General features: G+C 35.4%; 1 protein-coding gene across 5 annotated transcripts in view; it reads left to right on the forward strand.

Annotated features, from left to right (window-relative positions):
- The window catches only part of RBBP8 (RB binding protein 8, endonuclease), a 90,969-nt gene that overhangs the window by 49,433 nt on the left and 27,424 nt on the right, over positions 1 to 14,112 (forward strand). For all 5 annotated transcript variants that reach the window (XM_047793912.1, XM_047793909.1, XM_047793914.1 and 2 more), the window contains exons 6-9: positions 2,182 to 2,248; positions 9,822 to 9,997; positions 12,196 to 12,300; positions 13,840 to 13,925. In XM_047793912.1, coding sequence (XP_047649868.1) covers positions 2,182 to 2,248; positions 9,822 to 9,997; positions 12,196 to 12,300; positions 13,840 to 13,925 — 434 coding nt within the window. The remainder of the gene's footprint in view (positions 1 to 2,181; positions 2,249 to 9,821; positions 9,998 to 12,195; positions 12,301 to 13,839; positions 13,926 to 14,112) is intronic.

A 14,112-nucleotide genomic window follows, 5' to 3' on the forward strand; every position in this document is an offset into this window, starting at 1 on the left:
AGAGTCATTTTCCTAAAATTATATCACTTTCTGGGTTTTTCTTATCATTTTCTTGTTTCTTCATTTACTGTAAAATAAAAATTGGATCTGAAGGCTTGATTATGTCCAGAACAAACATTTTTGACAGCAGTACTTCATAGGTAAAACTGTCTGCTTTATATTGCATCACATCAGGATATAGATATTGTAATATTATTCCATTCTTAGGGATTGATGGCCAAATTTCTCCATTATAGAATTGTATTTTCCCGTAGTACCACCAAGTATTCTGATTTGGGAGGATGGATGTATGATACTGTGAAATCTTGCAAAAATACAGTTCTACCTCAGTCTTTAGTGGTTTTAGTATCCATTGGGGATTTTGCCCAAATCAGTTGTTTAATTAGAGATTACAAAAAATAATAATCCATTTCTGTTATTCTTTCTACATTTATCAGTTGGCATTCTTCTATAAACAAGAATTCTCCCCCCATCAACTGGAGCTGTTGCTTACCTTGGAATATAGTTCCTACTAGAAAAGCATGATACATCTTAATTTTTCCCTTTAACTACCTATTTTCAGAGTAAGATCCTATATAATGTTTACCTATAGTGGTGACAGATGAGCTTTTGTGTGTTGAGTATGCTGTGTTTCATTTTGCTTTTAATAGGATTGAGGCTCTCTCTTTTTTGAGCATAATAGACACATGGAATTTTGTATATTCAGTATGTGTCAAATCAGTTATGTTCATTACTCTTACTGATGCTCAAATTATCTCAATCTTGCGTGCCTACTAATTTTTTGTAATCATTTCTATCATGTTAGTTTTGGGTCTTCAATCTTTTAAATCCTTAAACATTTTATTACTATATGAGATAATTCTGTTACCTGAACTACTTGGGACTCTGTGTTTGAGTTATTTTTTTGATGACTGTAGTGTTACGTGAATTGGGATCACTTTGGCTCCATTCCGGTAGCTCAAGCTTAAACTGGAAATTTCAAGTTCAGTCCCTCCACCAGTGCTGTTACCAACATCTGCTTGCTTATACTTCTTGGGTTTTAGCTCACAATTTTGTTTTGTTTTTTCTGTTGTGGTGGTGGTATGGGAGTCCCTTGGATTTCTCTTCCTGTATCCAGCTCATTCATCCTCTCAGTTCCTTTCCTGATTTTCTCAGTAGCCCAAAGTAACTTTTTTTCCTCCTTGGAATTTCACTTAGTATTTTATCTGTCCTGCTTTAATGCCCTTGTACTTTGAGTTGTAAAAAATATGTGTATATAATTTTTTTTCTCTCATTAGACTATACTTTCCTTTAGGTCACTGTCATATCTTAAAGTTTTTTTAAGATCCTCCATAGGAGGTAGTTTAGTAATCTCACATATTATAGATAGTCAGTAAATCTTTATTTACTCACTGTAAGAAAATATGTTTAGATTGTAAATCACTAAATTATTAATGAATTTTTGAATATGATTAACTTTCTTTCTGATAGGTTAATTTTGCTTACTCTAATTTGATCTCTTTGATATATTAGTCCTAATAAAATACATGCTTAACCAGTGACATAATATCACAATGTTGATAAAAAATTTTGTGCTGGCAGCAGTAGAAATTATAGCCCAAAATTGAGTTTCTGCTTTGTAAATAAGGATAAATAGGAAAATTTAATCAAGGTATATACAAATAAGCAAATACTGTGTCAATGGATATATTTAAATTACTGATACCATAATTATTTATGAAATGTAGAGTATGATTAAGGAAGAAAATTTCCTTGTGTGTTTGTTATAAAAATTATACTGATATTCAGTGTCATATTTTATGATCAGATTTATTTCAAGATAAATGACTCACTAAATGGTATTTGAAATTAGTAGGACTGAGTAACCGGATGGAATGCTTTCTTGTCATTAGTATGAATAATTAAACTATACTCCCCAGTACATGAGGTACTTTTTCTTTTTTGCCCAAAAGCATTACATAAAATTATCAGTTAATCATTTACCTGGGACTGGCACAATATGAGGTGTAGTAATCACTACCCAGTAACAAATTAGTTTTGAACAGTAGCATTAACCCTGACTAACATTATGACTTAGAATTTCAAATCCTAATTTCTCCATGATTTTGAAATAATTGAACGAGCCCGGCGTACATCTTAATATAGCTATAATTTGTGCTTTCTTTTCACATTATATTTAAGTGAATGAAAAGAATACTCTACAGGAAGAAAATAAAAAGCTTTCTGAACAGCTGCAGCAGAAAATTGAGTAAGTATTTTTTTTAATTGCAACGGAAAATTGAATGTTTTCTCCCAGTTTCTTTCTTCTTCATTTTACTTAGCTGTGCAAACTATAAAGATAGGTCAAAAGATTTCATTTTTTAAAATTATAAAGTGTTCTGCCATTGAAAATATAAAAACCACTGAGTTTATGTTTTGGGAGTATATCTGAAGAGTGCATATGCATCTCTTAGGTTAGTGCATGAATATATATATATCAATTTAAAGCATTCTAATTTTTATAACTTATAAATAACAAATTATTCAAATAAATTATTTGAAATACTTATATTTTAAATAAATAGTTAGGTTTTGTTATCACCCTTCAGCCCTGTCCCAGAAACATCATAATAAAAGCCATCTGATTATTTCCTCTTAGACACTTCTCAGGCCTAGAGAACTTCTTCCTTCTTTTCTTCTCCCTTCTCTTCCCATTTCTCTTAATAAAAATAATAACTTCTGGAGTTTATGTTGTGGTGCAGCGGAAATGAGTCTGACTAGTAACCATGAGGTTGCAGGTTCGACCCCTGGCCTCTCTTGTGAGTTAAGGACCCATTGTTGCTGTGAGCTGTGGTATAGGTCACAGACACAGCTCAGATCCTGTGTTGCTGTGGCCGTAGCATAGTCTGGCAGCTGCAGCTCCAGCCTCACCCTAGCCTAGGAACATCCATATGTTGCAAGTGCAACCCTGAAAAGACAAAATAATAATAGGAGTTCCCTTAGTGGCTCAGCAGAAATGAATCTAACTAGCATCCATGAGGAGGCAGGTTTGATTCCCTGGCCTCACTCAGTGGATTAAGGATCTGGCATTGCTGTGAGCTGTGGTATAGGCCAGCTAGTACAGCTCCATTTCGACCCCTAGCCTGGGAACCTCCATATGCTGAGGGTGTGGCCTTAAAAACAAAAAATGAAAATAATAGTAACTTTCAATTTGTGTACCAATTATTCTTCTTTGTGTCTTGTATCTTTTTTTTTTTTTGGCTTTTTAGGGCTACACCCTTGGCATATGGAGGTTCCTAGGCTAGGAGTCGAATCAGAGCTACAGCTGCTGGCCACAGCCACAGCAACACCAAATCCAAGCCACTTCTTCGACCTACACCACAGCTCACAGCAACGCTGGATCCTTAACCCACTGAGTGGGGCCAGAGGTCGAACCTGCAACCTCATGGTTCCTAGTCTGATTCATTTCCGCTGCCCCATGATGGGAACTCCACTTACATCATTTCTAATTCTCACTATGGTTCTTCAAGGTAGTTTTATTATCTCCTCTTTATAGACAAGGAAACCACATGTTAAAAAAGAAACATAACCATTTCTCACAGCTATTTGATAATACATCACTCAGAATCCCATCTTCTGAGTTAAAGGGCTCTGTTCTTTCCATTATTTGACAGTATCTCAAAAAAAAAAAAGTATCTGTTTTTCTGGGACTAATCTGACCTATGCAGAGCAGAAATATGGCCAGTTCTTAGTTCTCATTTATATAAAGCTTATGTAATATTTTTTAAGAGTTAGGATTCAGGATAGTCTTAATGGTTTACAGGATTTTTAAAGACTTGCATTTGAGGGGACATCTACAAAAACCTTTGGTAAACTATGTAGACGTGACATTATTTTGGCTTGGAGATGCATAAACACATCTCACAAGTGGAATTAACATGTTTATCATATCAGTATACTTTTAAGTAGTGGATGTCCAATAAGGATTTTGATATTTCTTCCATGTTATCAGTCCACTGAATATTGGTAGCCAAAGAGCATTTTCAGGAGATGAAAAGATAGGAATGAGACGGTGGGATCAGACTGAGGTTATCAAATATGTGTATATGAAAATGTCAGTGCTTTCTGATTTTATTCATGCTGCATATTAAAGTGAGACTAGAACATAAATCCACAATCTTTTATATATGATTCCAAAACCTGATTTTTTTTTTGAAATGTGATTGACAACTAGCCTCAGCTCAACTGACAAGATACTATTTATCATTGTCCTTATTTGTCCCACTTTCTCTGAGCATTCCTATGCATTCCTCTGCAAATATCAATATGCTTAACTGTAGGATGATCTTGGGTGTTTTGTAACAAGCTATATATGCTCTGTAGTACTCTTCATTTTTAAAAAATCTGGATTCTGAATCACATCCAGTTCCAAAGATTTGACATAGTAGTTGTTGACCTACATTAATTTACATTATGTGAAGCAGTTTAGCATATGTAGTGTATGTTATTTGGAATGTATCAGCCCTGATAGTTATGAATACCAAAGATACATGATAACTAGTCTGTAGAGGTAAATACAGAATTCATTAGGTGAATGCCTCCAAAACCAAGGTTATAAAATGAATTGAAACTAGATATATTTAGTACATGCCTTAACAGTGTAGGAGGTAATCTATTGTGTCTTTCTTTCAGTTCTCTCCTAAAATTTAATATAGTTATTCTCATAAGCCAACTTCTTTAACAGCTTGCTCTCTTCAAACAAATTTCCTTCTGTTTTCAGTTAGGAAAAAAATAGCAAGTGTTATCTTGTAAGGCAACTTCATTTCCTCTGACTACCTAAACCACTGTAAAATCTGTTTATTTAGTGCCTAAAATTTCCCTGAACTTTAGAAAAAGTACTTTTTAGTTTATACCTTTTCTTGTTAAATGCAGTAATTCTGATTCACCTAAGCTGGGTTTGATGTTATAGATAACCTTTTATAATAAGGCAGTTGGTTTTTGTGACACTATAGTAAAAAATTATTCAGAAAAAAAAATTTGCTGTTCTTAAGTTCAAAATATATATTCAACTCTACCAGTCACAGAAATCAAATAATTAAATGAGCTGAGTGTTGAGGTTATGACTCATTTTGTTTTGGGAAATGGATGAGCTGGGTCAGCGAAAGTCAAAGGAGTCTCTAAACCCTTAAGGGCTATAAAGTTCATTTCATTCAATGCTCTCTTCTTTTGTTGTTGTTGTTGTTGTTGTTCATTTCTTTGTTTTCAGTTTTTTTGTTTGGTTTGGTTTTTGTCTTTTTTTTTTTAGGGCCGCACCTGCAACATATGGAGGTTCCAAGGCTAGGGGTCCAATTGGAGCTACAACTGCTGGTCCAGATCTGAGCTGTGTCTGTGACCTACCCTGCAGCTCATGGCAATGCCGGATCCTTAACCCACTGAGCAAGTCCAAGGATCGAACCTGCCCCCTCATGGATACTAGTCGGATTTGTTTCTGCTGAGCCACAATGGGAACTCCCTCAGCACTCTTTTAAATTGAATTCCTTGTATAATTTCTTTAGCAAATAGCCATTGTTTGAACACCTCTTATACAAGTTCACTGTCTACCAAGCCTATTTAATTTTATTGAGATGATAACTCTTAGAAAGTGCTAAGTTCTGTTAGAAATCACTGTGGTTTTTTAAAAGTACTGTTTTTTCTGATTTTGCCTTCTGGGACCATTGGAATAAGTTTACCCCCCTTTTACTTAATGGCCCTTCGCATACATGAAGACAAGCTACCAGGGCCCTCCTGAATCTTAAACTGTCTTTAGAGTAAATATCCTCTCTGCATTAACTGTTCCCCCATGGCATTATTTCAAGATTCATCAAATTACCATTTCTCTTTAATGTTTTGGTTTGTCGGTATTTTAACTAACTCGGTCTTATAGGTATAGTCCAACCAGTAAAGCAATACGGCCCCCTCCATTTTTCTGTATCTTTTAACTTCTATTAATGTGGCCAAAACATACATCTGTTACTTACGATTCCTTATTGGGTATCCACTAACTAGAGCCTTTAAGTCAAAGTCTTCCCTATCTTCTACTTGTAGACTTTTTATGTTAGTATAAAAATACAAAAATACATGACTTCAGAGTCATGGCTTTATAGTATTTGTTGACAAAACATTATAGCAAAGAATCTTCATTTTAAGATAAGCACATTATTGATCAGATCTCTTTTTTGGGCATTGCATTACATTTTTTACATACATTATTTTCCACAACTTTCTTAACAAAAAATGAAGCAAGAAAATATAGTACTGTACTTTCTTTATAGATGAGGTAACTGAAGCTCAGAAGGTTGTCTAATTTACCCAGTGTGACTAGTAAATGTCAGATGCAGGATCTAAATCCATGTTTCTCTTGATTCCAGTAAGGCTTTTATCTTGGATTTGTCCTGTAATATTGCAACCTCTGGAGGGTCTTTCATATGTTGATTTTTTTTTCTACTATGCGTTAAGTTAGCTTTTATTCTCAGTTTTGTGTCTTCCACAAATTTGATGACTGTTCGATCAGTGCCCTGCATCAAAATCAGTAGTAAATGTTGAACAGAACCTGCCTGAGGATGGAGCCCTGGGGTGTACTAGGGCAGGTTTCCTCATTGATGATAATTCTCTGTATACTGTTTTCAGTCAATTTGGAGTTGTTCTCTATTAGTACCGAATTTGTGTTTCCTTTGTATTTGCATTTGTAGTTGAATTATTCATATAATAAACTGGTTCTAAGACAGCAGGGTATCAGACTCACTAGTGTATATTTTTGGAACCCTCATTCCTTTTTTGAAAATCAGAATGTTTAAACTTGATAGCTATAACTACTTCATTAAATTTAAATTACATTTTAACTGCAAGTGTAAGTTCTTTAGAGGAGGAGAAAAGCCTAAGTATTAAAAACCTTTTTATAGATTCATTATGAAGGGAGACCCTGGATCCTGAAGGTCTTTGGGGGAAAAAAAAAAAAAAACTGAAGTCATTTTGACAGGAATTCAAAGGGAGGCACTCAGCCTTTTAGAAAGAAAAGTGGAAGGAGAAAGAGGACCAGTGTGCATAATTAACCAAAACCTATGGCGAAAACTTTTAACTTTTCTCAGAAAATCAAAGTGAGTCCTAACACTTTAAAGATGAAACTTGGTTAACACATGAAAGTTGTTTTGTTTTGTTTCCTTTTTCTTTTGTGACAAAAAAAGGACAAAGGAGGACAAAGCCAGCACTTGTTTACGTAGTTCAGCCACCTCTAGTTAGAGCTGGTTTTTGGTGTGTTTTTTTTCCCCCTTTGACAAGCTCTGCTCCTTCTAGATTGACTCTTCCAGGAAATCAATTTCTTCTCGTGACTCATTCATGTTTCAGGTTGAATTTTTATGACTAATAGGCAGGTAGCCTCTGACGTGATTAGTTAAAGCAAGGTCAGATAGATTTCACACTCCATTAATTTGTAAGGAAGGGTTTCTCATATGACTTTAGCTTACTTTTTTCCAGAGTAAGATGGCAGAATTGTAGATAGAGATTAGATATTAGCTCTAAAGGTTTTACTCAGTATAGAAGGTAGGGTTATAGACCACAAATAATATTGATATTATCCAGGAAATTAAGATATAAATCTATTTTAGGAAAAAGTCTTTGTCTTCTACTTTTTAGTCTTTGTCTTCTACTTTTTAAAAATGTATTGCCAAAAAAAAAAAAAGAGGAGTTCCCGTCGTGGCACAGTGGTTAACGAATGCGACTGGGAACCATGAGGTTGCGGGTTCAGTCCCTGCCCTTGCTCAGTGGGTTAAGGATCCGGCGTTGCCGTGAGCTGTGGTATAGGTTGCAGACACGGCTCGGATCCTGCGTTGCTGTGGCTCTGACGTAGGCCGGTGGCTACAGCTCCGATTCGACCCCTAGCCTGGGAACCTCCATATGCCGCCGGAGCGGCCCAAGAAATAGCAAAAAGACATAAAATAAAATAAAATTAAAAAATAAAAATGTATTGGTCATAGTTGGTAAAAATTCATTATCCAGGAATAAGTAGTATTATAAATTGATATGAGTATATTAGAGTGGTTTTTCATGTAAAGCCTAAGTGCCTGACAGACTGATAAAAATTTGTGGCAAATAGGGTCCGTAATGGTTTGACGAGGAAAGTCAGTTGAGTTAAAGTGAATTTACTTTACTCAGTGACCATAATTTACTCCAGGCTCTAGGTGCCTTCAGTCTTGAATAAGATAAGAACATGTGCCTAGATAGCACAGATTTATTTTTTTAGTGAAATCTGGGAATCTTTCATAGTCATTGATCCATCATATATTAATGAGCATGTACCAGTTACCCACTATTGCAGACACTTGTGATGTATTAGTAACCCCCCCCCAAAAAAAGATCCTTATTCTCTTAGAGAATAAGGTAGGTGAGCAGTAGACAAATCAACTATGTACTATGTCAGAGAGCAGTAAATGCTATGGATAAAGTAATAGAGCAGAATAACAAGGAACAGCAATACTAGGGTGTGGGAAGGAGGTTGCAATTTTAAATAACGTGTTCAAGGCAGGTGTTGATGAGACGGTAAAACTCCAGCAAACACTTGAAGATGAGATAATTAGCCATGATATTTGGCAGTGATCATTCCAAGCAGGTGGAAGAGCTAGAGCAAAGACCCTACAGTGGGAGTGTGCCCGGTGTGTGTGCGGAGCCTTGAGGAAGTGAGGATGGCTGGCGTAGAATATAATATGAAAGGAGATCAGAGAGGTAGTGGAGGAGAGGGGACAATCAGATCACCTAGAAGAACCTTGCGAATCATTAAAAGGACTGTGGCTTGCATTTCCAGTGAAGTGGGAAGATGTGGCATGTTTTAATCAGAAGATTGACATGAGTCATAATATGACTTAAGTTTTAATAGGACTTTTCTGACTGATGTGTTGAGAGTCCTATAAGTGAGCCTGGATAGCAGCAGGGGTAGAAACTCAAAAGTGTGAGTCCTACTCATAGTCAGTCAGTATGGACCCATGGTCTCTACCAAGGATAACAGTTATGTCCTGGGAGTCTGGCTGTCAGCATTTAGATTCTGCTTCTGTTACTCACTATTTTAGTAAATGACTTTACTTCTGGTTCCTTATTTTCTCATTTGTGAAATGAGAGTAATAATGATAATACCTGACAGTGTAAACCTGAAACAAATGTTGGTAGTTATTAGTGTTGGTATTATTTATCACCCTGTATTTGTCATTTGCCAAGTCCTGTTGATTCGACTACCACAGTGTTCAACATTGGGCCCTTACTTTCCATACCTATCTTCAGCATTCCAGTTCAAACCCACGGTAGTTCTTGCCGGGACTGTTACAGCCATTGCCTCCTTTCTTTCTGTTCTAGTCAATCTTGCACAGTCTTGCTTGCTGTTAGATTTTCATATTACTTCCATGCTCTAAAACCTTAATCCCCTTCCTCTTGCTTTCTAAATTATGTGCACACTTAGTCATGGCTCTCCTATAAGTACTTCCAGCTTGTCTTTCTCTAACACGGGTACACAGCACTGCCTGCCTTTACTCAACTTGGAGGATCCTCTGCTCATTTTCTCTGCCATTTGAAATTCTTTCAGTTTCACCTCAAATGCCACCAACTACACTTTCTCTTTTAGTGTCTCACAGTAATATTCCCTAGCTGATACTCTCGTCATTTGGGTACTTCTCTAATCCTTGTATTTATATTTGGAACATTAGATCCAAGGAATTCTGTCTCCTTCATACCTGTGTTCTGCTGTAGCTCTATACTAAATGGTTGATGTTTTAATAAATATATTTGTCAAACTAATTTTTTTTTCAACTGTTATTTTCCTCCAGGAATGATCAGCAGCATCAAGCAACTGATCTTGAATCTGAGGAAGACATTATTCCAGATTCACCAATAACAGCTTTTTCATTTCCTGGTGCTAACCGGCTACGAAGAAAGGAGAACCTTCACATCCGATATGTGGAACAAACACAGACTAATGTGGAGCACTCTGGGTGTGCAAATGGTGAGGACTGGAGTTGTAGTTTAGTTATCTGGCTCTATAAAAGAAAAAAATATCCGTCTGTTGTTAGTTTTTGTGTTACTTTAATGGAAGGAAGATAGTTATTGCTCAGGTAACTTATGTTACAGCTGTTAGTTTCCGTTAGCAAAGCAACTGGGAAGGGATTTTTTTCAGCCTGTATTATATGTAGATGGGCATTGCTCATCTGGATATGTAAATGCTCAGCAATTTACAAATGTTAATAGTTTTTTTATTTAAAAAATATTTGGGACGTTCCCTTCATGGCCCAGGGGTTAATGAACCTGACTAGAATCCATGAGGATGTAGGTTCGATCCCTGGCCTCACTCAGTGGTTAGGGATCTGGCATTGCTGTGGGCTGTGGTGTAGGTCGCAGACGTAACTTGGATTCCATGTTGCTGTGGCTGTGGTGTAGGCCAGCAGCTATAGCTCCAGTTCTACCCCCAGCCTGGGAACTTCCATATGCCACAGGTGTGGCCCTAAAAAGCAAAAAAAAAAAAAGTAAAAAATAAATCAAAAATATTCATATATGTGTATATATGGGAAATAGAAGGAAAAAAAGGTTATTTAACATTCAAGTTCTAGCTACTGTGTGCCAGTTATTATGCTGAGTGATTTGAATATATTACTGCTGTATTTAATTTTCATGACAGGTTGTGAAGTAGCTGTTACCCCCTTTGTTTTATAAATGAGGAAAGATTTGCTTTTTGGAGGGGTTAAATAACTCACTTAGGGTCACCTGTCAAGTTAAAATTCAAATACAGATCTTCTTGGCTCTAAACTTCTATACTTATCAGGTCCTACCTACAGCTGCTCCCACTGGTAACTTTTACTGGCTATCTTTGTTATAATATGTAGCAGTTTGTTGGTCAGTCAAGAAATGGCTTTATAATATATCTTATTTGTGACTTATCAATGACTAATTTATAATTCCAGGCCAGTTTACCATTTCTGCTAAATGCTTTGAAACTGCCTTTTCATGTAGTCTTAAAATTTATCCTGCAACATGATAACATTGCTTATTCCTTTTAATATTGACCTAAAAGTAAATGGTAAAGACTTACCATATTTAACCTAAACTGTTTATAACAAGGACAGTATTAGGGGGAAAGGGTATGCATAGTCCTAGAGATATTTTTATAATACAAATAAATTGTTGACAGTAGCTATACTTTTTTAAAAAAATGGTACATCTTAATTGTTGCTACTGGAAAATTGACAGTTTTTCCCCCCATTTTATATTAAGCTTTCATCACCATCTAGTGGAAAACAAAAGAACTGTTAAAAATCTTACACATAATTAGGAGCTTTTAAAGTAAAACGTAAAACATGGGTCTAGAATGAACATTTCTGGGCCTTTTAGTCTATCAGACAGGACATAAATCAATACAGATAATCATCTGCATAATTTAGATCATGTTTAACTCCATCTGAAAGAATATCCAGGAAAGATCAAATCACAGCAATTTTCTTTATTAGGCAAGTCATCTTTTGTATCTCATACAAATGCTTTTGTTTTATTTCTTCATTATATGAGAATAACCTATTTCAGAACTTACTTTATCTATTTTAATCTTGTTCTGATTATTCTTACTTGGAATCTGAAATTTTGGTTTTAAAATATCAGATCACTTTTTAGCCATGCAACTTATTTTAAAACAAATTTAATGACCAGTTAATCCTTTTCTTTCTCTAACCACTCTTGCTTGTTTTGTTTTAAAATATATATATTGTTGTAATTATAATTAGTAAAAGTCTGTTTCCCTTTACTTTCTCCTTCTTTTGGTTTTCTTCCAGTTAAATCCTTAAACAGTGGAATGATTTCTGATAAAGCATGTTTCAGATTTCTTTCCAGAAAATAACTCTAAAACAAAGATACATGATGCAGTATTCATCTCAGATGAACCTACTGATGTGCAACAATACACAAAGGAAAAATGTGTTAAAATATTACAACTCTAGAAGGCTTAGGTCAGAAGAAGCTTATCTGTTCTAGTCCTCTCTCTTCTGCTGTCCTAACTTTGTTTAGTTTCCTAGTGAAACTAAAGGAATAAACTTTTTATTAGAATATTAAAATTATGTCAATAAAATGCGCTTGTAGTGCATTTAGAGATAGTTTTGTATTGGCTTATTTTTCATCGTGATTGTTTATATATATAATCTCTCCTCTTTTTTCCTTTAGAATTGAGAAAAGTTCCGGAGTCTTCCACTCATCTACAACATAAACCTAATGAAGGTGAAATTCTAGTGGCCGACACTTGTGATCAGAGCCAGGCTCCAATAGCTAGTAAGCAAGATGCTGAGATTACTGTATAAGTTTAAAATTTGAAGTTATTGGTGGGCAGGAGTGGCCAACCATCCGAATTAGACAATAGTTTAAAATATATTCCATATAATTTTGTTTGTATTATTTGTTCTTTAGCAGTCTTTTTTCTATTAGAAAGTAAAGTTATCCTGTTATTCATATAAATGTCCCTATCCATATAATACATATTGCTAATAATTTTTTTTTTAAGGGCCACACCTATGACACATGGAGGTTCCCAGGCTAGGGGTCGAATTGGAGCTATAGCTGCAGGCCACAGGCACAGCAACATCAGATCCGAGTCACGTCTCTGACCTACACCACAGCTCATGGCAATGCCAGATCGCCATTAAAAGCACTTGGGTGTATCTTCATTGCCTACAGGATAAATTTTAAATTCTTTAGCATAATCTGATCCCTCAACAACCTGTCTGGGCTCATGTTCTACTACTGTTGTATCTTTTGCACTTTGATTTCTAGCAATTGAATCACATGTAGTTCCCTAAATTTACAGTCTTGTTTCACATGGACCCTTACATATACCTAGAATCCTTCTCTCTGCCCCCAGCCAGTTTAATTCGTTTTTCTCAAGGGTCAATTTAGGCATCACTTGGCCTTCCTTGTTTTCTCAAGGTAGATATAGTCCTTCCTCTGTGTTTACACCACCCCTTTTATGTACCTTTAATGTTTATCATGTTTTATTACAGTTTTCTTTTTACCTTCCTATTTCAACTGTAATAGCCCATGAGTTCCTTGAGGAAAAAAACCTTTTCTTTTTGTATAGTGCCTAGCACAATGCCTGGACATGGTACATGCTTCATAAATACTTGTTGATTTATTGAAACTCTGTATACAAAAAGCTTTATAAAATATTTGAATACGTGATTGTGTTAATGTGTTAGCAGAAAACTTGAAAATCTCTCATAAAGTGTGTTTTCATGAAAGGTTCTATATAAACATGGTTTGATATTTATTCATGTTATGTCTTATGTCACAAGAAATCCATTTAATTATCTTTTTTTTTTTTGCTTTTTTTTAGGGCCACGCCTGCAGCATATGGAAGTTCCCAGGCTAGGGGTCAAATCGGAACTGCTGCTGCCGGCCTATGGCACAGCTCACTGCAACATCGGAACCTTAACCCACTGAGCAAGGCCAGGGGTAGAACCTGCGTCCTCATAGATACTAGTCAGGTTCATAACACGCTGAGCCACAATGGGAATTCCATCTATCTATTTTTTATGATTTTTTTTTCCTAGTGGCAATAAGAAAAATAATCTACCTGTTGTATTCAGTTCATTTAGGAAAAATAGAAAACCTAGCTGGAAAAGTTTGGCAAGTATAGATGCTAGATAGCTACAACTTATTCCTATATATAGTAGATATTTTGAACTTTTTACATAGAATTTTAAAAATTGTTCATCTCGTAAAGTGGGCCTTTGAACCTTTTTCTTTTGTTTTTGTTTTTCATAATCCTCGTTTCTACAGCTGTATAAATTGTTTGTTTGTTTGTTTTTAACTTAGAAACACATGGAACAAGCAGTTATCCTGGTGATAATTTAGCCACAGTTGTTGCTGAAACACTTGGACTTAGTGTTCAAGAAGAATCTGTAAGTAATTGTTTAGTTTGGTGATAATATGAATTTATTAGTGTCCTTTTAGGTCGGTTTTTAGAGAATTCAGCAAGAGAATTTATTTTATCAAAAGATTATGGGATAAAGGCCTAGAACTAGATTGATATGGCTAAAAAAAGGCCCATTTTTATTATCTACCCCAGGCAATCCCAGAAATCTAGAG

Source organism: Phacochoerus africanus, chromosome 8 (genome assembly GCF_016906955.1).
Source record: "Phacochoerus africanus isolate WHEZ1 chromosome 8, ROS_Pafr_v1, whole genome shotgun sequence".
NCBI classification, from domain to species: Eukaryota; Metazoa; Chordata; class Mammalia; order Artiodactyla; family Suidae; genus Phacochoerus; species Phacochoerus africanus.